The sequence below is a fragment of the Eulemur rufifrons genome, chromosome 7 (assembly GCF_041146395.1).
Source record: "Eulemur rufifrons isolate Redbay chromosome 7, OSU_ERuf_1, whole genome shotgun sequence".
Lineage (NCBI taxonomy): Eukaryota > Metazoa > Chordata > Mammalia > Primates > Lemuridae > Eulemur > Eulemur rufifrons.
In genome coordinates, this window is record NC_090989.1 from 246,205,990 (window position 1) to 246,232,794 (window position 26,805).

The 26,805-nt window shown below is 39.9% G+C and overlaps 1 protein-coding gene across 5 annotated transcripts in view; it reads left to right on the plus strand.

Moving 5' to 3' along the window:
- TEK (TEK receptor tyrosine kinase) overlaps positions 1-26,805 on the plus strand; it is a 106,208-nt gene that overhangs the window by 60,141 nt on the left and 19,262 nt on the right. For 2 of the 5 annotated variants that reach the window (XM_069474321.1, XM_069474320.1), the window contains 8 exons: positions 2,068-2,219; positions 3,822-3,966; positions 9,221-9,382; positions 11,160-11,294; positions 15,050-15,337; positions 20,510-20,809; positions 22,711-22,862; positions 24,444-24,654. In XM_069474321.1, the coding sequence (XP_069330422.1) occupies positions 2,068-2,219; positions 3,822-3,966; positions 9,221-9,382; positions 11,160-11,294; positions 15,050-15,337; positions 20,510-20,809; positions 22,711-22,862; positions 24,444-24,654 (1,545 nt within the window). Of the gene's footprint in view, positions 1-110; positions 240-2,067; positions 2,220-3,821; positions 3,967-9,220; positions 9,383-11,159; positions 11,295-15,049; positions 15,338-20,509; positions 20,810-22,710; positions 22,866-24,443; positions 24,655-26,805 lie in introns of all 5 variants that reach the window. The other 3 variants (XM_069474317.1, XM_069474318.1, XM_069474319.1) reach the window with 3 other exon arrangements.

Here is a 26,805-nt window from a genome sequence, read left to right on the forward strand (position 1 = left end):
TACGAACCAGCAAGATTGATAGATGAGAGAGAAAAATAAAATTAGCCATCTAGCCTTAGCTTTCTCCATTTCCCTGTATTAACTCTGGTTTTTGATGTCTTTGTTTACAGCATGCCTCCCTGGTTATTATGGGCCAGATTGTAAGCTTAGGTGCAGCTGCACGAATGGGGAGATGTGTGACCGGTTCCAAGGATGCCTCTGCTCTCCAGGACGACAAGGGCTCCAGTGTGAGAAAGAAGGTAAAGCAAGGTAACACTGTAGTCAGGGCCACGTTCAGCATGTTTGAGCCAAGCTTTGCTGGTGTAATTCTTGCCCCAGCATCCCAAGATCCTGAAGCCTCTTCAGTTTTCATCTAGAAGCTGGGAGAAATTTATCCCAAATCCTAAGGACAGCATTCTAATCCTTTTCGGTGGACACTCATAGGAATCTTCATTTCTCATTCCACTAGGAATAAACCACGTGCTCTCTGTGGCACGTTAAGTGAGGATTAGCCAGCTGAGAGCTCTACCCACCTCTTCTGCATCCTTCTCTGGGACCAGCCTTTTCCCTCGATATGCATGACAGGGAAAGAGCCACTCTGGAGAGATTTGGACAAAGGGTATTTTTACAAAGAGATAGAAAGAATGAAACAAATAAAGAAGGTTACACTCAAAATGAAATTTTAAATAATTCTAGTTCAGAAATTATCCTAGATCAGAAGTTGGCAAACTTTGACCCACAGACCAAATACAGCCTGCTATATTTTTTTTAAACGGCTTTATTGAGAATAATTTTATACCATAATGTTTACCCCTTTAAATGTATAATTCAATGGTTTTTAGTATATTTACAGAGTTGTGCAATCGTTGCCATAATCTAATTTTAGAACATTTTCATTATATGAAAATGAACCTAGTTCCCATCAGCAGTAACTCCCATTCTCCCCTCCTCCCAGTCTCTGCTAACCGTTAATTTACAGTTGACCCTTGAACAATGCAGGGGTTGGGGGCACCAACCCTCCTCAGAGTCAAGAATCTGCATATGACTTTTGAATCCCTCCAAAACTTAACTGCTAATAACCTATTGTTGACTTGGAAGTATTACTGATAGCACAAATAGTAGATCAACACATAAATAGACTAGTATCTCTGTATATTATACACACTCATGAAATACCTTTTTATTAATTTTTTTGATATTTCTAGGCTACTACACAGTTTGTGAGTTGTTTCAAATCTCCAAAAAATTTCCAATACATTATTGAAAAAAACCTGTGTATAAATGGACGCATGCAGTTCAAACCCATGTTGTTCCAGGGTCAACTATATTTTCTCTCTATAGATTTGCCTATTTTTGACATTTTCTTTTCTCTTTCTTTCATCTCTTTTCTTTCTTTTCTTTTCTTTCCCTTCTTTTCTTTTCTTTTTTTCCTTTCTTTTCTTTTCCTTCTTTCTTTCTCTCTCTCTCTCTCTCTCTCTTTCTCTCTCTCTTTTTCTTTCTTTCTTTTCCTTCCTTCCTTCCTTTCTTCCTTCCTTTCTCTTTCTCTCTCTCTCTCTCTCCCCCCCCTTTTCTTTTCTTTTCCTTCCCTTCTTTTCTGTTTTCTTTACTTTTCTTTTCTTTCTTGTCCTGCTCTGTCACCCAGGCCGGAATGCAGTGGCACAATCACAGCTCACTGCAACCTTGAACTCCTGTGTTTAAGTAATCCTCCTGCCTCAGCCTCCTGAGCAGCTGGGACTATAGCACGTGCCACCATGCCTCGCTAATTTTTTTATTTTTTGTAGAGACGAGATCTCGCTATGTTGCCCAGGCTGGTCTCGAACTCCTGTGCTCAAGGTGATCAGCTTTATGGTGAAGAGTGTGGACTCTGGATTCATAAAAACCTGAGCCTGAATCTGGGCTCTGAGCCTCAGTCTCATTTATAAAATGGAAACCACAATAGCACCCACCTCAAGTGCATTATGGATGATAAAACAATAAAATACTTGCAAAGTTTTTGCCCAGTGCATGACTTGCTACAGTAGCTATTTTTATTACTACATTGCTGTGGTGTTGAGGATTTGATTTCACAATGCTGTTTTCTTCATTCAGGCATGCCAAGGATGACCCCAAAAATAGAGGATTTGCCAGATCACATAGAAGTAAACAGCGGCAAATTTAACCCCATCTGCAAAGCCTCCGGCTGGCCATTACCTACTAATGAAGAAATGACCCTGGTGAAGCCAGATGGGACAGTGCTCCATGTAAGAGCCATTCTTAATCTGCCTACCTGACACTGTGAAATGTTTTCAGTGTAGTAATCACACCCTCCTAAAGGCTCCACTCAAGGCTTGTTTCCTACTAGGCCAGTGTGCTGTTAGCTTTGATAAAATGCCCTGTTCCTGGGGATGCAGAAAGACTCACTGCAGTCCTTTGCTGGCCAGTCCACAGTACAAGGTTGGGAATATGCCCACGGTGGAATTGATGGAGATGAGTGTCCAGGACGACACTCATCCTGCAGAACTGTCCAGCTGGGTGTGGGGAGAAGTATGTGCCTGCCTGTGTAAGGCTCTGCCCTCCCAATAGCCCCATGTCTCTAACTCCTCATATCAGTAAGAGTAAGGTGGGCCCGTGGCCCCAAAAGGGTGTTGCAACCCATGAATCAGGAGGAGATTTAGGTGCTCTCAGGTGCTACCAGGACATGGAGTTTTGATAACTGGTCTTACTCCTACCACGCTCTTTGGAGCAGCAACTAGGAGAGTACGAAAGAGGGAGTTCAGCATGATCTCTTTGACTCTACATAGACAGATCTTGAATCTGCTCCCAACATTTCCAATTCAGAAACTATGATCTGCGGGATCCCTTAGGTCTGAGTGCATACCGGGGGTTTCCCCCGCACCTTCGCTTTGCTCTCACTGCTGGTGCTCACCATTGGTGAGGGCGCCAGCGCAGCAATTCTCTTTTGCCACAAAACACTAAGCTACCTTTCTAACATGCTTTGCTTCTTTCTCCCAACTATCCCAAATGCAGCAGACATAGGAGCCACCCAGAATCTCTCTGTTACAAGCGATCCCCAGGAAGTTGATGTATATTTGTATCTAAAGATTTTAAAATAGATATCTTATTTTTCTCTCAAAGATGACTGAAAATCAACTTGCCCAGAAGGCAGATATGAGTGACCTTCTAGGGGCAGGATATATAGAATGTGCCATTACCAGTGTCCACACATCACATGTTCCTGATTCCACTCAGCCTATCAGGTAGAAGAAGCCAATTGACAGCTTCCAAAATCTTGTTGGCTTTTTCATGAATTAATGGAAATAAAGGCTACCATTTAGTAAGGATCAACCATACTATATGTAACTTCTTCCTTAACATTACCTGTCCCCTTTTTTGTGGAAGTGGAAACTGGCTGAGGGAAGTTAAGTAACTAACGAATTGGTCAAAAGTGGCAGAGGTCCACGTGTCTTCAGACTTTTGGCTTTTCCTGCTGTACCACACTTAATAGCACACTTAGGAAGCCGCTTTGTCCTCCCACCCAGCCATCCCGGTATTAGGCTGGAAAGGAACACGTCTTACCAAGGGCAGTGTAAAAGAAATTAGACTCCTTGCTTGTAAGTGTTTACACCACACTCCCAAATACACAAATACAACAGCAGGATCTGACAGGGCATCAATCCAATATAAACTTTCAGGGCTACTACAATAGCTTTGGAAATAAGCCAATACTTATATTAGCATTGCTTTTAGCTTCTTGATCTCTCCTAGAAAACTTCTTATTAAACAATGAGACGGGGTCAGTGTTCTGGACCTTTTTGTTTATGCCTCCCTAGAAGTTTTTATTTTTTTGTATTTGACCTTTCCAGCCAAAAGACTTTAACCATACGGATCCTTTCTCAGTAGCCATATTCACCATCCACCAGATCCTCCCCCCTGACTCAGGAGTTTGGGTCTGCAGTGTGAACACAGTGGCTGGGATGGTGGAAAAGCCTTTCAACGTTTCTGTTAAAGGTAAGTTTCATTTTCCAGAGGAAGAGCTTGTATCCTTGATGCACCGTGTTTCTGTATTGCTAAGAAAAGTTGCTGTATCTAGACAAAAACGCTTGCTGACCACTGAAATATTTTCCAGGATACTAAGTCTTTTAAAAAAAATTATATGCATGAAAATAGAATGAAGAGATTAAAAGGATGATCTTTGGAGTCCCACAGCCCTGAGTTTGATTTTGTCCCTAACAACTTATAATCTTGTGTGTGGCCTTGAGCAAATGAATTTAACATGAGCCTGTTTTTATTTGTAAATGGAGCTTATTTTATGTACATCTTAGGGCTACTGTGAAGATTTGTTAAATACATAGAATACTTGGAATTGTGTGGCATAACATGTCTGGTAGTGATTATATTTCATAAAAAATTAAGCATCATTATTGTTGTAACTTCTTATTCATTATTGTAGAGAATAATTTGAAGAATCCCTTTTTCAAGGATGACTCATTTAATAAGAAGCCCAGACTATGTTATATAATTAACATGAATGATTTTTCACATATTCAGGGCTGTGGGTATTCTTCCTGCTACTAATTAGTATTTCAAAATTCAAATTAATCTGAGTGGATATGTATACCTTTGTGGCTTAAGGAGAAGAAATAAAGTGGAGGTAAATTCAAGTTAATTTGGCTGGTGTACATAGCCACAACAAGGAATTTTAAATTTGGAAGTTACTTATGAACCCATTTAGACAGAAGCACCTACCAGCTCTCTGCCATATATTCTAGGAAAGGCACTAGACTAAGATGCTTTGTAAGACCTACCACAATGTAAATGCTATGTAAATAGTTGTTTATACTGTTTTGTTCAGAGAATAATGACAAGAAGAGAAAGTTTGCACGTGTTTAGTACAGACACAATTTTTTCCCCAAATATTTTTGATCCATGGTTAGTAGATTTCACGGATGCAGAACCTACAGATATGAAGGGCCACCTGTATAAGATGGCACAGTTAGTAAGCACAAATGGTAGTTTTGAACCTGGGTCTCCTGATTCCAGACCCAGCACCATCTCTTCTAGACCATTTTGCTGTCTCTTGTGTTACAGACAAGGAAACAAGATGACTAAAGTTGATTTGTGTTTGGCCCACTTCATTACTTGATTAGGAATCTCTTGGGAGATCCTACAGGTAACTTCTATAAGTAAGAGAATGTTAAATACTCATTAATTTTTGTTTGTTTTTAAAGGCCAATAATAGCAGTAGCATTCATGCAACCTTATAGATTTGGATTCTCTGCCCTGACAATCCATGTAAACCACTTCACAATCATTGTTGTTATTATTGATTAGAGGAAAAAGCTCAAATCTGTTTTATTTAGTAGAACTTTCACATGACCCAAATAATTTCTTATATCTTGCATGTTTTTAGAAGAAAGGAAATGATATGCAGACAAGACAAATTATCTTATTTTTAAGCTTCTTGGAATGTTGCTACCCATGAAAAATAGGCAAAAACCAACCATGTTGCTAACATACAGAGGAGTCACTGGTTCTAATTTTTATTTTTAATGAAAGATACAGTGTAAAACATCAATGCATAGAAGCATCTCAAGTCCTAAGTCACTGATGCCTCTTTGCTGTCACTTGGCTGACAGCCATAAAATGGAAATAGCCATTAGGTAAATTAGTGTCTTTTAAAAAATAGATACTAGGCTTCACTACCAGTGTACAGATTGGTACAATCACTTTGGAAAACTGGCCATATGTACTTTAATACGTATAGTACCCTATGACCTACCAATTCTACTCTTAGGTATATGCTCAATAGAATGAGTACATATGTTAAAAAAAGACATCTTTAAGAATGTTCAGAGGTTTTATTCCTAATAGCCTCAAACTGAAATTAACCCAAATGCCCATCAACATTAGAAGAGATAAATAAATTGTGGTATAATTCATATGTGTTAGTTTGCTCGGGCTGCTATAATAAAGTTCAACAGGATGAGTGGCTTAAAGAACAGAAATATTTATCTTCTCACAATTCTGGAGGCTGGAAGTCCAAGATCAAGGTGTCAACAGAGTTGTTTTCTTTTTTTCTTACTTTTTAAAATTAATTAATTAATTAATTAATTTTTAGAGACAGCATCTCACTCTGTTGCCCAGGCTGAAGCACAGTGGCCTGATCATATCAGTGTAACCACAAACTCATGGGTTTAAGTAATTCTCCTACCTGACCTTCCTGAGTAGCTGGGACTACAGGTGTGTGTCACCATGCCCGGCTAATTTTTTAATTTTTTTGTAGAGACAGAGCCTTGCTATGTTGCCCAGGCTGGTCTCCAACTCCTGGCCTCAAGCCATCCTCCCTCTTCTGCCTCCCTAAGTGCTAGGATTACAGGCATGAGCCACCGCACCCAGCTGCAGAGTTGATTTCTTCTGAGGTCTCTCTCCTTGGCTGTGGATGGCTGTCTTCTCCCTGTAGTCCTCACAGGGTCTTCTCTCTGTGCCTGTGTGTCTTGATTTAATCTTCTTATAAGGATACCAGTCATACTGGAGTATGACCCACCCTAATTAACTCATTTAACTTAATTACCTCTTTAAAGGCCCTATCTCCAAATACAGTTATATTCTGAGGTACTAGGGGTTAAGACTTCAACATACAAATTTTGGGAGGAACACAATTCAGCCCATAAACTCATGCAGAGGAAAATTAAACAGCATTAAAAAAGAATTCTTGCAATGATCTGGTTGAATCTTACAGACATGATAATGAATGAAAGAAAGTATATGCTTTATGATTCCATTTATATAAAGTTAAAGAACAGGCAATACTGATCTTCAGAAGTCAGGATAGTAGTTACCTCTGGGTAAAGGATATTGACTGGGAAAGGGCACAGGGGTGCCTTGTGGGGGGCTGGAAATGTTCTGCATCATAATCCGGGTGGTGGTTACATGGGTGTATACATCGCTAAAGTCCCTTGAGCTAAATACACTTAAGATTTTTACACTTTATATTATGTATTTTAAATCTCAATAACAATATTGAGATTTAACAAATAACAAAAATCTCAATAACAATGATTTAAAAATGATGGGTTACTAAGAGGAAGGTTTGGGAGCATTATTTTCACCCTTGTAAAAGTATCACAGACTAGCATTAATGGCTGTAAGAAAACATGCACCTGCTGGTTTAAACAAAGAGGTGGTCTTGTTTGATCATACAAGGGAATCATGACTTAATGAATGAATTTACTTACAACAGTGCCCTCTTTTCTGACCTAAATGTGTACCCAGTCTTACCTAACTTAATACCGGCATGGTCAGCCTCCAGTCAGGGGATACTGCTTGATTAGGCTCCTTACTGGCTTTGTTATTCTGCCTTTGGACAAGTTCCTAAATCTGTATTCAGTCAGTCAATAGAATTTACTGAAGGCCCATTATGTTTCAGCTCCTGTTCTAGGCACTGGAAATAGAGCAGTGAATAGTATGTGGGGGGAAAAACTTATCATGGAGCTTACACTCCCACAGGGAGATAAGCAATGAGCAAATAAATAGGTAAAATGTACAGTTTGCTAAAATGCTGAGTGTCATACAGAGCACTAAAGCAGACGTGAGGGTAGAGAATGCCAGGGCAGGGCTGGAGGGTGACTATAACTTTAAATAGTGTAGTCAAGCCTTCCTGAGAAAATGATAGTTGAGCAAAGACTTGAAGGTCATTTCTAAGGAAGATGAGTCAAAGCATTGAGACAGAGAGGAAAAGTTAAATTACCGAATTACTGAACACTGCAATGTCCCCTGAAATCTGAAAGTTTCCACATTCTGTAACACACACTCTCGGGGAGGAAAAACAAAACTAGACATGCATTTCTAAGTAGGTTGGGCTAATGGAGCCATGGAGCTCACTGGAAATTCAGTTGATAAACATTCAGCACCTGGTAGGTGCAGGTGAACAAACCTACCTGGACTTTGCCCTGATGTAGTTTTGAGTGTCATGCTGTGTTTTACAAACTTTTTAATATTATCATCCCACTAAGGAGCTCTTTTAGAAATTTTATTCCCAAACTCCCTCCTATCACCATAAATTTTAATATCACAGATGTACTGTATATCTGTTTATGTATTGTGGCTCTTTGGAGGGCTGCAAGCCATTGTAATATCTAAAGATTTTTCATCCTCCAAGAACCAATTTTCACCTCCTTGGGGACGCTGTCACCACCATTGAGAATACGTGGTCTTTGAGATGGGGATATTTTTCTAGATTATCTGAGTGGGTACACTATCATCACATGAGTCATGGAAAAAACAAACAAACAAACAAAAAAAACAGCAGAGAACCATCCCTGATAATAGTCAGAAAGAGATGTTGTGGTAAAAGAAGGGTCAGAGAGATCTGAGACCCGATGCTGTTGGCTTTGAAAGTGGAGGAAGGAGCTTTGAGCCAAGGAATGCAGGTGGTCTTTGGAAGCTGGCAAGAGCAAGGGAACAGATCCTCCACTGAGCCTCCAGAAAGGAACATAACCTAGCTATGTCTTAATTTTAGTACAGTGAGACACACGTCTCACTTCTGACCTCCAGAACTATAAAACAATAAATTTGTGTTGTTTTAAACTGAGAGATGAATATGAATGTGAACAAATGGTCTAGTGGGAAGACCAGTATTAAATAATTACTCAAATTTACAAAGAATAATAAATGCTGAAAATGACAATAAAGGAAAAGTAGAGGTTCTGCGAAAGCATGCGGCACTCCTAATTGAGGTTGTGGGATGGATGCCTGTGAAGAAATCACATCAGAGCTAAAAGCTAACCAGGAGAAATACGGGGAGGTGGAGCATTCCTTGCAGGAGAACAACATCCACAAAGAACCCAAGAAAGAAAGGAGCTTGGTGTTTTGGTAGGTGGATGACCTGAAGGGTCAGCGGGACTGGTGGGTCCCGGGTAAGGGGAGTAGGAGGCTGGAGGGTAGGCAGGGGCTCAATCATGCAAGGCCTGGCAGGTCATGGTATGAAGTTTGGATTTTATCCTGTATGTAATGAGAATCCACTGAAGGGTCTTGAGGAGGGGAGTGCTCATATTTTAAGGACGCACGTTGACTGTGGATAATGGGTTAGGGGAGCAAGAGCAAAGTAGATAGCTCTGCTCTGAGCAAGTGATGTCATTGAATCTGAGCAGAGAATTCTAAGAGGACTTTGTTGGAAAAGTCAAACAAGTCCTCTATTCCACCTAAGAACAACTATCACACAGCAAAGCCTAAAGACTAATCTGATTGCTGAAACTTTATTTAGTTCTTCCAAAGCCCCTGCATGCCCCAAATGTGATCGACACTGGACACAACTTTGCTGTCATCAACATCAGCTCGGAGCCTTACTTTGGGGATGGACCAATCAAATCCAAGAAGCTTCTCTACAAACCTGTTAATCATTATGAGGCTTGGCGGCATATTCAAGGTAAGGTGTGGACAGGAGAGGCCCCCAGCTGGGGATGTAGCACCAGGAAAAAAAATTCCCCAAATATAGAAGTCCCCTTCTCCCTGCTGCAACCCTCTACCTCAAGGTGGCAGAGGATCCATTTTAGCGTGTTCAGGAGGGAGTGTAAAGGGGACCTCTGGGTTCTGGGGCTGACTTTCTGGAAGGCATTGCAGAGCCAGCCTGCACCATGAGTTACTGTAAATATTTCCTTCCCAGGCTTCTCTGGCTCTCCAGTCCTGTTTATAGTTACTCTGTCTTACCTGGTCACGGTGGTTTACACCATGAGTAAGGGAACAGGAAAGTCCAGGCCTGCTGGAAAGGCAGAGAGACTTAATCTGCCTAAATTCTAGGAGTGGTCCTTGCTGCTATGTTGAGTCATTTATTTATTTATTTATTTTTTTCTCATTTCTTGTCTTGCCCTGTCTTGCGGGCCCCTAACACAGATTTTTGGAGGAATTTGTACCTGCAAAGTTGGGGCTTTGGCAGACCAGATGGGGGTGGGTGGGGGAGTATGGGTTAAGAGAACTATGTGTTCCTACCTCAAATTCCTGGAAGAAAAAAATAATAATTCAATACAATGTGAGCAAATGTCCAAAGTTCATGGAAACAGTTAATTTTGAAACACAAATTACAATTCTATTTGTTGTGTGATGACGTAAAACCACAATTTTATAAATAAAACAAAACTGTGCATTATCAATTGACCATGATGCTTTTATTGGGCCATTTTATAGAGACCTGCCACTGTCATGCTTGTAGGTAACGTGTATACTTCCAACAATACCTTGGTCTCACTGTGTCTCTGATTTCCTAAAAAGGGCCCTCTACCCACTGTATGTAGATAATTTGAGAAAGTTACAAAAAAAGAGAAGAAAAGGAGGCTTAATAACACTAGCTGACCTGGGCTCACTGAATAAAATTATGCAATTATTACTGAGCTCTTCACATTCTATTGTAGACTCAGACAAAATTCAAGATCTTAGGGATGTAAGGCTGATTTGCTGGACTGCTCTTTTCCAGTATCAATAGTGAGGTCTCTTTTTGTCATATGGTGGTAATAATTCATTGCTATTTCTACAAGTGGACATGCACAAAGTGATCTTCTAAGAACTGTTAAACACAGCCCAATTTTTTTTAACCAACTAGTAATTTATCATATGTTAAGGCAAAATTTATCTTTGCAGTATGCGTGGAGAAACAGAAGCTGGGTAAAGCAATCACTAAGGAGAAAAGAGGCACGTAACATTTGTTCATGAGAACTGTTTTCAAGGACTTCAGAACCCTTCATTCTAATGCATGAACATTACAAATCAGTTATCTGGTTACTTTAAACAAACCCTCAAAGAGTCTTTTTCTCTTGAGAGCTTGATTGCAATCAATGTATGTACTTGAAAACAGTAGAAATTAAATTATTTTACTCTAATTGAGTTTTTCCCCCCAAACCTGGTATTCCATACAGTAGGAGATTTGTTAGATTTTATTCTACAAATGAAAAGACAAAAGCACTAGAGAAGAGATGTACAAGTGGCACAGAGATACACATATTAATATGTACGTTGTAGCCTGGAAACATCCTTTCAAAAGCCTAATTTTTCTTGTATCAGGAATGATGAGGCCTTGAAGATGGAATTGCTTCTTAGTTTCACTAAGACATATTTTTAAAAACCTAAAATTAGTTCACATCACAGTAACAACTCCAGTTTAAAGACTGTAAAAGGATGCCAACCTCAGTTTCCTGGACTTTCTCTCTTCTCAGTGACAAATGAGATTGTTACACTCAACTATTTGGAACCTCGAACAGAATACGAGCTCTGTGTGCAGCTGGCCCGTCGTGGAGAGGGCGGGGAAGGGCATCCTGGACCTGTGAGACGCTTCACAACAGCTTCTATCGGTCAGTGGAAGCCAACAGGCACTTATTCAGGAGCTGGGTGGGAGGGGGAGGAAGGGGAAAGAGGAAGGAAGACCAGGAAGGGTGGTGGTGGGTAAGTGGGTGGGTGGGGATGGAGGTGGCAGGCGTTTGCTTTTGAATGGGTGGGAAAGTGACAGGAAGGCCAGAAACTTGGAGCCAAAGCATTCCTTTATTTGGGCTGGAGTCCTGGTCTGTCTCCCTGGGGGAGGGGGTCTGCAGCAGCCCATGGGGACAGAGAAGGAAGCAGATGAGCCTTCAGGAAGGCAGGGACATCCCTTAGGATTTGGGATTTACTTAGCAGCAGCTGTCCTGAGCCTGGGCGCCTGCATTTTACCACCAGCATCCTGTTTCCATCTGAAGGGCCCAGGCCAGGCTCTTGTCGCAGACATATTTCAGAAACCCCAGTTTATTTATATTTAAAAATAATTTCTAATTTTTCAAAGTAATTCATGCACACAGTGAAAACATCAAATAGAATGAAAGGCTTTTATCTAAAGAACAGGGTCCCCTCGCTGTGCCCCTCTGCCTCCCAGTCCCACTTGCTATAGACAGCCACTGTCATCTCCTTGAGCCATTTCTTACAAGAGTCACCTCCAGGATTCTAAGTTGATAGTTCCCAAACATGAGTGTCTCTCAGGATCACCTGGGGAGTTTGTTAAAACAGATTGCTGGCCCCCATGCCTGGAGTTTCTGAACCAACAGGTTTGGGATGGGGTCCAGTAATTTGCTTTTCTAGTAAGTTCCCAAGTGATGCCTGATGTTGCTGGTCCTGGGTCCACATGTTCAACATAATGTGTGTAGAAATATTTCTCTATGGTGTCAATTGAGGTACTATTGAATTCATGAAGTCTCCTTGATGCTCGCCTGGGCTCTGGCTTTTTGCCACCCAGGTACCTTTCTCTGAAACATTGGAGTGATCTTTTGTGAAGTTTTCTGTTCTTTGGCTTGTTCACTGTGCATAATCCTGCTGTTACTATCTCCGGGTCAGTGCTTTATAGTTTTAGGTTCATATATATTTAATTCATATTACCTTGGAGGGTAAGAATTATCATATTCCCCATTTTATAGTTTGAAAAGTAGAGTCTCAGAGTGGTTAATAACTTGCCCATGGTAATGCATGTTATGGCCCCATATCTTATTATTATTATTTTGTCTAGGATCTCAAAGGTACCATTTTCTTATCCCAATTCATACATTTTCCTATTTTTTAGTCCATTTACTAAAGGCAGAAGGATATGATATAAGAAATGATTTAGTGAGAAAACTAGGGAGAATATCTAGATCTTCTTCTGCAGGGATTATGTGCCCCTAACAGATACACCCTTTCTCCAACCACCCACCTAGTTTTCATCTGACCAGCAGCATCCTTAGCCGTATGGAACCCACAGCTACCCAGGGCTTGTAGAAGCATTGTACAAGAATTGGCTTCCTGGGGACCCTCCAGGTTGTGAATATAAAAACTAAACTCAGAAACTGTATATTAATTAGAGGCTAAAGGGCCCTCTATAACTATGATCAAAGGGACCCCTGATACTGCATCGGGTTGCTGCTAAAAGGCAAATGGCAGTTGGTTCTCCCTCAGGTCAGTGTTGATGAGTCGAAGGGGAAGGTTGAAATCTGACTCAAATGGAAAGTATTTATGGGGCAGAACATAAAACACTTCACAGCCCCACAGCCTACTGTCTTCAACCCTCAGAATATGTTCCAGCCAGGATGTATTCAGAGGTCTCTTGGAATATTTCAAAGTGTAGTTCTCAGGGGTGGGCGGGAAGGGAATTCTTGAAGGTTCTTCTTTTCCCATCGTTTGAATTTTGCTGAAGTTTGTTTTTTAATTCATCTGGCAGTTGCACTATTTGTGTGTGTTGACTGAGGTGGTGAAGGCCAGGGAGAGCAGGAGGGAGGGAGGAGCACACATTCTGAACGCACTGCAGAAAGAGGGCAGACAGGGAGGGGTAAAGGGAAGGAAAAAGAGAAATGACCATTTATCGAGTTACTCCTCTGTACCGGGCACAGGACGAGGAGGTTTACACGTATCCTCCAAAACAGCAACTCTCCCTTCTGCTTCTTTATAAACCTGCCTAACCACACTGGGAAGCTCATTTTGGAACTTAGACTTTAGAATTTAGCAAGAGGAGTTGACATCACCATTCTTAATTTGCAAAGGTTATGGAGAAATGGGCAATAAGACCTTTAGCACAGTGCCAAGCAAGTGTATTCCTGATTGCTGTTCTTACTAGACTGAGAGCAGTCAGATCTGGCTGATGGACTGACTTCCCAGAATAGAAACAGACCCTTCCTCTCACGTCTAACGAAGAGTTAGAACAGCATTTGTCAGCTTTTTTAAAAACACTTTATTGCCTTCTCCCAAGGAACTTTTTTAGATATCTTCATCCTAATAGATCCTCCCCCGCAGCCCCCATGTAATTTTAATACAAGACATACTTTATATCTGTTTGTGTATTATGGGCCTTTGTAAACCATTACAATAATCTAAAATTTTCTCATACCCTAAGAACCAATTTTTCTGCCCCTTATAACATCCCCATTGGAAGTGCATAAATTAGAGGATCCCTATCCTATGTTGGGAAGGGCTTTATATCTGTTATAAAAAAAAATCACTTTACTGTTACTAACTGAAAAGTCACAAATTCCTCCTTTGTCCATTGACATAAGATATCTTGAAAGAAGGAAGGGAGGGAGGAAAAAAACATGTTAATAGAGACCCTAACACCTTCCAAGCATTTTCACATCCATTTTCTCATTTATTCCTCCTGAGTCTGGAAGATGGGTATTTTAATTGCATTTTACAGGTGAACTTGGAGAGAATATGAATCTGTCCAAGGTATGAAACTAAAGTGCATGTTCCTGTTTCTCTGATTTTAAAATCCATATTTTTTCTATTCAACGAGGTCTCGTGGGTAATTATGGCCAGACAGCCTGTGATCCTAGCAGATCCCTTGCTGTGATCAGAGCAGTCTAGGCCTGGCCCTGCCACCGCAGCTGTATGATGTTTGAAATTCTTCTTGCTCAGGGGAAGTAACCCTGAAATTGCTTTAAAATATATTGCTCAGAATGGTAACAGAAACGCTACGTACTCACCCACAATTCCACAACCTCAGCAAATCCACTGTTTTCATTTTTATCAGTTTCCTTCCTATCTGTCACCATTGTAGACATGACTTTTACCAAGCTACAATCAGAGCTCTTTCTCATGTACTATAAATATTTTTATTGGGCTTCCATACTTTTCCTAGTTATCTGTTTTAATCCACTGGATGGCTGCATCATAATTTATTAAAGCATTTTTTAATTCTGAGTATTTAGAGGTTTCTTCCAATTGTTTGCTATTATAAATAATGTAATGAACATCTTCATGCACATAGCTTTTTCTCTTCCTGTGGAGTATTTCTTTAGGATAAAACCCTGATATTTAGATATTAGGCCCAAAGTATATGATCATGTCTAGGGCTCTTGGAAAATATTTCCAAGTTGTTTTCCAACGGGATTATACTCCTGTATCAAAATTACTCAAACTAAATATTAGAAAAATTTTAAAGATTTGCTGTTTATGTAGAGAAAAAAGTATCATATGTCTGCTAGCTTGTGTTTCTTTGGTAGCTTGTGAAGCTGTATATTATTCTGGAAGCCAAGGTTATTCTTTAAAGCTGCCCTTTGGGACTACCATTACCTCCATCTCCACCCTACCTAGACATAATGATCTTTCTGGTTTCTCCTAGGACTCCCTCCTCCAAGAGGTCTCAATCTCCTACCAAAAAGTCAGACCACTCTAAATTTGACCTGGCAACCAATATTTCCAAGCTCGGAAGATGATTTTTATGTGGAAGTGGAAAGGAGGTCTGTGCAAGTAAAAAGTGATCAGCAGAACATTAAAGTGCCGGGCAACTTGACTTCAGTGCTGCTTAACAACTTGCACCCCAGGGAGCAGTACATAGTCCGAGCCAGAGTCAACACCAAGGCTCAGGGGGAATGGAGTGAAGACCTCACCGCTTGGACTCTCAGCGACAGTAAGTGACACATGCTGCCCCAGCCTCACCTGAAAAACATGTGGCTATTGCCATTTGGACTTAGCTACCATCAATTCAAGACTATTTCTTAGAAATCATAAAAGGAAGTTGGGTGTGAGTAGAAGCTAATTCATTAGTGCCTCTACCTAATCATTTTAATAACCTGCAATATATCAGAAAGCCCCATATATTCAGATTTGCAATAATTCAAGCAGGATTGTACTAAAATTGACCTTTCCTTGGTATGGAGTTGTTTTTTAAGTAAGTTAGTAACATGAATAAGATTTTCTAAGGCTTGTTTAATCAATCATAGGACAGTTTTTAAGGATTATCATGCATCTACATGTATACAGATTTGATTAATTACAGATGGGTCTTTCCTAATCTTAAAAGCCAAATAACTTTGCTTGAAAACCCTTTATAACAGACAATTTTTGGAGTTCAAAAATATACCTGAGAGTAATAAAACCATTTTTTCCCCAAAATATTCTGCATTTTAGGCTTTTTTCTATTTCTGATTGGTCATTAAAATTAGTTGGAACTTCTTAGATTTCTTTGTAGTGTTGAAATTTTTTTCATTATTAAGCAGAGAGTTCTAATTTGATTCACTGACATTAGAACAGTGTCTGTGCATTTTGGAGCCCTTGGAAAGATGAGATACTTCTTGACCATGCCAGCTACCACTTAAGTCAGGATCACGGGATCTCTTGCCAAACCCCCAAATCTGAGGCTGTCCTCTGCATCTGGCCTCCACCTTCTCAGTGACAGGTGTAGAAGTTGTGTTTTTCCAGCCACTATCAGTGCCTTGTGAAAGTCTGAACTATTGTGTCAGTGTTCAGGGATTCTTCATCATATATACTTTTTAATTTTGTGAAATTTACAAGTTACAGAATAGTGCAGAGAGTAACACAGCAAACATCCACATTACTACTACCCAGAATTAACAATTATTAACATTTTGTCATATTTGCTTCCAGAATTTTTTCGTTGACTTATGTATGTAATAACAATACAGAAATTGAAATCCCCTTTGATTATCATCCCTACTCTATTTCTGTTCCTGTCTTCCCAGAGATGACCAAAATTATGAGTTTGTTATACATCTTTCCATTCAATGTTGTATAATTTTAATATATATATCCATAAGTATACATATGCATACATATCATTCATCTTTTTTGAATAAAATCATCATGATTTTTATCTATCCATATTTATTTAGATCTGATGTATGACTTTTAAACTTCTGTATAATATTCTATCTTATGAATGTATTATGTCATTTATTCATTCCCTTTTAGATGGACACATCATAGATAGTTTCCATTTTTTTTACCATCACGAACAAAAATGCAGTGGTCATCCTTATGCATGTCTTCATGTGTGTAGGTGTGAGAGCTTTTCTAGGGAACATGTCCAGAAGTGGAACTCCTGGGCTATTTCCCTCTAAAGTGGCCATTCCCGGAGTGCATGAGAGTGCTATTCCTTATCCCCCTCTCTGTATATATCTTTTCCCTACATCTATATCACTTGATAGTGTCAGACATTTTTATTTTTGCCCATCTCAAAAGCAAAAAATGGTACTTCCATTAATTTCAATTTTCATTTCCTTGATCACTAGCAAGGTTGATCATCTTTTTCTATGTTAATTGGTCTTTTGGTTTTCCTCTTTTTTGATATACTTGTTGATATACTTTGTCCATTTGTTATAGGTTGTCTTACTTACTTGTAAAAATTGTTTATATAATCTGGATACTAATCTTGCTATATATATTTCAAATATATTCTCCTAATTCCTTGATTGTAACCTTGTTTGTGGTGGCTTTTGTCCCATAGACACTTTACATTTTGATGCAATCATACCTGTCGATATTTGCCTTTATGATTTGTATTTTTTGTGTTTTGAAATTATTACCCATCCCAAAGTCATAAATATATTCTCAATATCTTTTCTAGTAGTTTTAATGTTTTGCTTATTTAGGTTTTTAAGATATAGGAATGTTATTTTGAGGTATGGTGTTTTTTAATATTTTCATTTTAGTCTCATTTATTCACATACGGCAAGTCAGTGGTCCCAATGCCATGTATTGAATAAGGCCCCTGGTGACTTGTGATGCTTTCTGTATCATACGCCAAGGTCTCATATTCCTTTTGGATCTATTTCTGAACTCTCTGTTCCCTTCCATTGATCTGTGTTTGTTCCTATACCATTTCTAGCCTGTTTAAATTGACTATAGATTTGTGAAATGTCTTGATAACAGTAGTGTGAATAACGACTTTCTTTTTCAAAATTGTCTTAGGCGTTCACTCACTATTCTATATTTTATCCTCATTAGAATTATACACTATTGAAATCACACTCATTTTTGTTTATAGGATTAAACGAAAACTGGCCAGTAGTCACTGGAAGTGGACTTGCTGTGGGTGACCGTATGGAGTTTGATGGAGGGTTTATGCTGCTGGTGGTGGTGGGGGTGTGAGATTTGCAGGGTAGGAGTTGCTTCCTACAGAGTCAAGAATTAGGGGAAGGAGGATGTGAATGAGAATGTTTCAATTTTAACTGAAAATATTTGTTGTTATGCTGAGTTGTCATTGGCAGATCTTGCATATCAATTGTTCAGAAGTAAAATTAATGCTTCTAGTTACCAAGTTTGTGTTGGTTTCCAGCCTAGCAATTCCATCTGTTCCAAGCGTAGGAAATGGAGTGAGGTAGATTTGGCATATGGCCCCAAACATATGTAAAAAATAATGTATGTGTATAATGTTTTCTTAAATAAAAACATTTATATGTATAATATTTGACCATTAAAATGACTTTATGAGAAAAGTAGTGTAAGAATTATTATCATATCTAACAGATGACAAACCTGAGACCCAGAGGAGGGTAAGTGACTTGCCCAAAGTTATGCAGCTGGTTAAGTTGTGGGGTTTAGGATTCTAACCCACATTTCAGTTCTTTCCCCGCACCCCCAAATCATGCTATAAACGTCTTCCATTTATCTCTTTGGATTGGCAACCATCTGCTTCCAAGCAACATCAGTTCTTGGAGAAGTTCCTTTAGTAGTGATATCCCACTTCTAAATTAAGAGCTACTTAATGCTTTCTAAAGTGCTTTATAATATACATTTGAGTCACCTGGGGAAGCTGTTAAAAGGTAGATTGCTGGGCCCAGACCCACTGAATCTATATCAGAGGCCCCTTGAGCTATCCCTAAGTGTGACTCCTTTCAGGCATAAAATAGATAAATAGGTAGATGCAAATTTATGATTTTTATTTGGCATCAAAATTATATTCATTATTTTTCTAGCAGTGTCTGCAAGGTACTGCTTCTTTTTCTGACAGGCTTAGAAGACCACTGGTTTGATTTTCTTGGAGGCAAAACTATACAAATATTACATATGTGTTCATATTAATCTGAATATGTTAGTATTCCTATTACCCTGTAATCTTCTTGTAGGAAGGAAGGTTATATTTTTATAAAAATATGTAAAAAGCTTGGTACTAGATGCAAAGGAAGATAAGACATACTGTTAATTGTGATTTTTAGATAATTTGTCACCTGCTAGACATAGAAAATAACACTCATATTTGGAAATCTCAAAATCCAGTATCTAATTCTCATAAATTCCCACAGTCACCTAAGGAGTAACATGGGGAATCAACATAATGGAAAGAGGAAACTTAGAACTAATGAAGAAGAAACTCTGAGAATTTAGAATAGCAAGAATGTACCTTAAGACACTTCTCAAAGGTTCTAATTTGCTCATAAACAGTAACTTTCATATGGAAAGACATTGACATATGGAGTGAAACACCGTGAGTCTACTACTTGCTTACTGGGACCAAAGTCCCTTAAATTTTCAAAGTCTCAGTTTTCTTATCTCTAAAATTTAAATAATAAAAATCTCAACACTGCCTACCTGCCTGCCTGTGGTTATGAAAGCCAAGAGAGAGTCTGTACCTGGAAGCACATTGTAAACAGCCTCACAAATGTAAGGTAAAGTTAATATTATGGGCAAGATCTTGGATTCATACTTTTCTTGGGTTAAATATCTGTAGACTTTATTGGGTCATAAACTTCCCCTTTAGCCTGTGCCCTTTAGAAAGAGTTTAGTGAGAATGCAGGGAGGATTCTGTGCATGTCATCTTCACACCTGGAAAATAAAAATATCTCTTTCTCATCCTGCCTAGGCCCATGAATGGGAGGTGATCTCACTTTTTCTAAATGTTTAATACATTTTCTCATGTATACACAGACTTGCCAACTGCTCCACAAATGCATTTAGGGAAAGAACAGGCCATACGACACTAAGACTACGGGCTATGGAGCCAGACTGCCAGGAGTTGAATCCTGTTTCTTCTATGAATACTTAATAGTAGTGTGACCTTGGCTAAGTCACTTAATCTCTCTGGGCCTTAGTACTTACATAAAGACTGTCATGAAGAGGAAATGAGTTAATAAATGGAAGGGCCTAGAACACTGCCTGGCATATTGTAAACACTATATAAATGTCAGTTCTCATAATCTTTCCATTCTTCCCATCATCAAGAACAGTGTATATATGCTTGTGGAATAACAGAATTTCTGAGGCCTTCGTTTAGTAGAAGGATGACAAATTGGTGATATGTGTGTTGCCACTCTCTTATCTGTGCCATTCTTTCATGTCTGCATGGACTTGGAATCCAGTAGCCACTACTGAATGATTGAAAATGCCACCTAAGAAAACACCTATTTGCCTTTGATGGTTTATGAACTGACATAAACCATCTTTCAAAAGCATAATGAGGCCGGGCACGGTGGCTCACGCCTGTAATTCTAGCACTCTGGGAGGCCGAGGCGAGTGGATTGCTCGAGGTCAGGAGTTCGAGACCAGCCTGAGCAAGAGTGAGACCCCCGTCTCTACTAAAAATAGAAAGAAATTATCTGGCCAACTAAAAATATATATAGGAAAAATTAGCCGGGCATGGTGGCGCATGCCTGTAGTCCCAGCTACTTGGGAGGCTGAGGCAGTAGGATCGCTTAAGCCCAGGAGTTTGATGTTGCTGTGAGTTAGGCCCTCACTCTAGCCCGGGCAACAGAGTGAGACTCTGTCTCAAAAAAAAAAAAAAGCACAATGATCTAAGAGATGGTAGCATATCTGAAGTGATTTTTTTTTTTTTTTTAATTTCTAGTTCTCCCTCCTCAACCGGAAAACATCAAGATTTCCAATGTCACACACTCCTCAGCTGTGATTTCGTGGGCAATACTGGATGGCTATTCTATTTCCTCTATTATCATACGTTATAAAGTTCAGGGCAAGAATGAAGACCAGCACATCGACGTGAAGATAAAGAATGCCACCATCACTCAGTATCAACTCAAGGGCCTAGAGCCTGAAACAGCTTACCAGGTGGACATTTTTGCAGAGAACAACATAGGATCAAGCACTCCAACTTTTTCTTATGAACTGATTACCCTCCCAGAATCTCAAGGTTGGTAGAGTGGACAGGTATTTACGTAGGATTATTTTTGAAGAATATCAGAAAAGCCTCACTGTCTTAAGATATTTACCCCACATGTGTGTCATGTGACAATTCATTTGTCTTAATGGGACCTCAAGATATGTCCTTAAAATCAAAACACCTCTAGGAAGGATCCCTGTTGATCCATTTTCTATTATTAAACCTTAGAATAGATTAGCCTGTCAACACATCCCATCCAGCAATCTAGGAAGAGAGGTCTGAGGAATACGAATTTTGATTCTGAGAAAGAAGAATGTGGAACCTGCTTCTGGGAGGCAGGCCCACGTGAGTGTTTCAGTAGCAGGCTCCAAGAACCGCACCCTGTTCTTTATCACATCTGCTCCTCTTTTAGCTTGGATGACACCATGCTCTTCTGAATTTTCTTCTACTTTTCTGATCCAGGTTATTAGGTCTCCACGTCCACCACTAACCCCCACCCCAGAGTGCAAGCTCCTTGAGATAAATAGAGATCCCCTTGGAGTGCCAAGCATACTATGGCCACTCTCTGTGATTGATAAAAGCTGCTGAGTGTAATTAAGTGAACAAGGGCCCTGGTGTGGGCAGGGGCTGCAGCACAAGGATCCACTTTAAGTTTGTGCAGGCGGCCCCTCCAAGCTCTCTGCATTGTACAAGGTGCACAGAGACTGCAGATAGAGGCACAGAAGAGGGAAAGGCAAGTTTTACTAATTTATAATTTGGACTAGAGTCTATTTTTACAGAAAATCTTACAACTAAATCTAAAAACTTCTTGGTTCTCTTGGAGGGTTACCTAGGGCTTAAGAAATAAAATAAAACAGCTGTTTTTTTTTTTTTTGTTTTTAGTTTTTTGTTTTTTTGGTGCTGATTCTTTGGAACATTTTTGAAATCTCCAAGGAACGAAGAGTGCACCAGTTATAGAGAATCGTAGTTTTCACATCACACTCTTAATAAATGCTTCATTTTTATAATTACTTGTGTTTTGGTAAAGTGTATATAGGTCTTAAATCCAAGCTATACACAAAATACTATGAGAAAAAAAAATTTTTTTTTTGAGAAAAATTTTTTAAAAAGACTAAACAAAACAAACACCCTTCACCCTTCCAGCCATCTCTGTATTTGCACATAGACAGATAGAAGGAAAGACAGATGAGCACAGAATTCTTTTAAGAAGATGTGATCAGGCTCTATGTGCTATTGTTAATAAAAATATATTGAGTGTGATTTTATTTCAATTTATAAATAAGGACAAGAAGTGGAAGGATTAGACCATCATTTTTAATAGTTTATTTTGACCTGAGTCCTAAATTTAATGTTTTTTTCCTTCTGCCTTTTCTTTCATTCCTTCTGTCTTTTCTTTCATTCCTTCCTTCCTCCCCTCCTGCCTGTCTCCTTCCCTCCATTGATTATCCTTAGGTTTTCTCCATTAGTTTTTTAAAATAAGAAAAAACAAAGCAAAATATCTTATAGACTCTAAACTCTTGCCTCATAGAACTTTAAAGCATTTCTGGGTGGAGAAATTGAGGTGCAGGGAGGTTTAGTCACTCTCCCGAAGTCGTACATCTAGTTAGTCATTCTGTTATTCAATGATCATCTGTTTGGGCTTCTACTTGGAAATAAAAGTTGAACAAATGACAATAATTAATGATTAGCACATTCACATTTTAAAAGCACTTTGCACATGTTTTTTATTTAAGATCTTATAACAACTCCGTGAGTCAGACTCATCTCCGCTGAATTTCAGAAAATAAATGAGTAGCTCAAAGTCACATAGCGATTAGATGTCAGGGCTTGTGCTGCCGTTACATTCCCACGGCACCGCATCTTCTCCCGCAGATGGTCTTGGCCCTGTCTCTCTGCCTAACCTGGCTGCTCCCCTCTGTTCTCCCGCACAGCACCTGCGGACCTCGGAGGTGGGAAGATGCTGCTCATAGCCATCCTCGGCTCGGCTGGAATGACCTGCCTGACGGTGCTTCTGGCCTTTCTGATCATGTTGCAATTGAAGAGGGCAAATGTCCAAAGGAGAATGGCCCAAGCCTTCCAAAACGTGGTAGTGTCTCATCTTCCTACTGGCTAATGAGGGCAAGTCCACATACAGGCAGCACTTCCGTTTTGGATACAGACCAGGAAATTTACTTGTAAAGCAAACATTTCCCCCCAGCAAGTCTCATCTTCTCTTTGGCTTCCATTATGAAATTTGAGATAAAAAGCATGGCTATATAACTTCTTGTCCAAACCAGGACAATTTTGAGAGTGAAAGGGTGCTCTTAATAAATTATGTAGGAAATCAGGCCTAAAATAGGACTGCCTTTCCCACGCCCCCCTAAATGAGACGTATGGTCATTCTAGTAATAGAATTACCAGAGAGAATAATCTTGTAATAGAACGAATTGAAAATTTGGGGGAAGGAAGGACACGGGGGTCACCAGACCTCAGCATGATAGGTAATGATGTACTGTACTAGACAAGGTTGCCCCACTTTTTCCTATTTCTAATTCCCATTTCCTATTTCTAATATTTTCCTCAATCCTATCACCCCTCATATATATATACGCAAATGCATATATATACACACACGTATATACTCACACACACACACACACACACACACATATGAATTATATGTACATGTGTGCCTCTCCCACTGCTCTGTGCCCTTGAGTCTGCAGTCAGAGTTCATGGCTCTTGGCACTGCCTCATTCTTTCGTCTAGAAATTTTGACCAGTAGCAAAGGTCTACAAAATCACACTTTACCAGTAGGTGCCTTATTTGAGTTCTTTTGGCATACTAAAGCCTGCATGCACATTTCTCTAGTTTGTGGTTTCAGGCCCCGTAAAATTAATTTGTAGTGGACTTTATTGATTCTGTACATAAAACACTGAGCACAATGACATGTTTCTGATGAGGTGTACCCTCATGTGCATGAGTCCCCAGGGTTCCCTTCCAAGGAGGATAAGAGGGGTTTCATTATCTGACTCCATCCAGAGCTGGCTCAACTCAGGCTGTCACTGGAGAGGAAGGACCGGCAAGGCTGTCGGGAGTGCTGGAGCCTGTCACGATACACCCATCAGTCATTTGAATTCAGGAGAAGACGCACTGTGTTGGGTTTTGCTAAGCATCAGTTATTGCGTGGCCAGAGTGGGCTTAAGAGATTCTAAACGTTAGGACAAGAGAGAGAGTGCCAAGAATAGAGCAGGACCAAGATGATGTTAGGAAACCTCTCTCTGAGACACAGTCTGTGACTGCCCCCATAGAGGATCTCCAAGTTATCTTCCAAACCAGAACTGAACAACGGCTCATTACCCAGGAGAGTGGGAGACTCAGATATGACTAACTCGAGGGTGGCAAACACATGGCATACATACTGCTATTTTCCCCTCCCTCACGCTTTACAGACATTGCTAATCAATAAGCTTTCCCAGAGAGGCCCCGACTGGTGCCCATGCAGCCTTCCAGGCAGCCAGGTCATCAGAGTGGGCCTATGAGATGAAACTTATTTCCATTTCCAATCTAGAATTAGATACACTATGTCTTTTGTTATCTGGTGTGGATACAAACCAGAAGGTATTACGCACCTTAGAATTATGAGAAATCCTGACACACAATGATGAAAAAATTATTTTGCCAGAGGGAAGAACCAGCTGTGCAGTTCAACTCAGGAACTCTGGCCCTAAACAGGAAGGTCAAAAACAACCCGGATCCTACAATTTATCCAGTGCTTGACTGGAATGACATCAAATTTCAAGATGTGATTGGAGAGGGCAATTTTGGCCAAGTTCTTAAGGCACGCATCAAGAAGGATGGGTTACGGATGGACGCTGCCATCAAGAGAATGAAAGGTCAGTGGTTGGCCAGGGAGAGTCAGCATTTCACTAGGGTGGGGAGAAAACTTGACTTCCTGTTGAATTTTTCCTCTATGGTCTTATATTCTTTAAACCAAAAATTGGCATGGTGTCAGAGATATAGCTCTTATGTGCAACTGAAGGTGATGTTTCCTTTGAGGTCAAGCATGTGATAGTTGGGATATAAATACAAAGACAGGAGCCATTTAAGCATCACTGTCTTGATTCCTTGGGATGTGATACTATAGATTCTTGGTTGTATACTGCTAACTTTTAAGGAGCATCCTTGTTTCTCTTCATGTAGTATTTCTCAAAATTAAGCATGCATCAAAATCACCTGCAAGGCTTGTTTAAAAACAGACTGTTTGGGACCTCCACTCCACAGTTGGTGATTCAGCAAGTCTAGGGCAAGGCCACAGAATTTGCATTTCTAATTAGTTCTCAAGCGATGCTGGTCCTGTGGGTTTGGAGACCACATTGTGCAGACCACAGTCTTTATAGGTCACCTGTATCAAAATTCCTGAGACATTGTTAGAAATGCATCCACCTGGGCTCCTCCCACCCCTGGTTCTACCACATCTGAATTTCTAGGGTGGCATATGAAAATCTGTGTTCTTAACAGGCTTTCTCAGTGGTTCCTATGTATACTTAAGTTTGAAAACCACTGGTCTAAGGTCCTAGGAACTAAATCTTTTCCAGCTGTGTTCATCTCAAAACTGCTTAATACCTACCCACTTAATAAAGTCAGGTAATAAACATCTTCCAAGAAAGCAGAATGACTAGTTCACCGGCAACATAGCTAGCTGTCTTCTCTTCCACCTGAAACAGAAGTTTGTGCATGACTTGATTGTGAAGCCACACTGTTGGTTTTACAGCATACAGGCTTGGAATGTGGTGCATTAGAGAATGTGGTTAACTATTATTGTTGTGTAGCTCTATCTTAAAAGCTCTCTAAGGTTGCTGGCAGATTTTCCTTCTCTGTGACCACAATGTTGAGCCCATGAATCTGAATCTTATTAAATCATCTCTGCTTTCTGCATTATTAAAAAAACCGACAGAACAGAATGAAGTATTATCTATGATTAGAGATAGTAATATGTTTCTTTAAAAAAAAATACAAACAACTTGTTAAATAGCCAGAAATCTCTTTTCTGTTTTGCTACATTAGTCACAGGAAGTTTTGGGGAACAGTGAGGATAGTTAGAGGAGAGAGAGAGTAGAACCTGATGAAACAAGTTTTGATTGAGATCTGCCTGGTTTTCTGTCTTGTGCCCATGTGGGAAAATAGCTTAACAGGGCACTTCGGTAACTGCCCTCCTTTGGATGCATCTCTTTGCCTGCAGAAATTTTATGCCCTGGTGCCTTGTCGAAGAAAGGCAGTTAAGTAAGGGGACAACCTCATTATAAAGAACTTCATTTTTAAAATATTCCCAAGGTGTTGACCCTTGGGGCCAGAGCCACAGTGAGGTTCCTGTGGTATGAACAGGGCACTTGACTTGGAGTTTCCTATTAGTCTTAGGGGTACCATCTATACCCCATGAGGCATAGCCACAATTTCCAAGCACTTTCAGGCATGTACATGGCCACCATCACTCTATTCCTCCCCTACCTCCCCTTCCCACAGTGTTACTTTTAAAAAACGATGAAAGTACACTGTCCCCAACTCAAGACTAATCAGTCAGTTTGTGCCCCAACCAATAGCCTTCTCTTCAGCCTGATGCCTGGGGGTTCTCCCTGGGGCCAAAGTGCTAGAAGAGAGACTGGCAAAAGGAATAGAAACGATGCTCCTCAGTTTCCTGACTACCTTGCACCTTCTGTAAGACGTCATTGGAATTTGATTTGTTTAGCTCAATCAACCAGATTGAGACTGGTTCACAGACTGGTTTGTTAAAAAATAAGTAAAATTTAATAAAGTAAGGTGCATGCATTATTGGTATGTTCGTGGAAACTCTGCTTCTATTCCTCGTCTCTGGATGGTAAATTTAGCTGGAAGATCTAGAGTCTAAAAGTTCGGACAGCTCGACCTCTACCAATTCATTTCCCTGAGTATCTAAGAGCTTAATCTAGAAAACTTTGGAATAGTGCTTCTCATCCAGAGGTAATTTTGCCCTGTGGGGGGCATTCAATAATGTCTGGATATATTTTTTG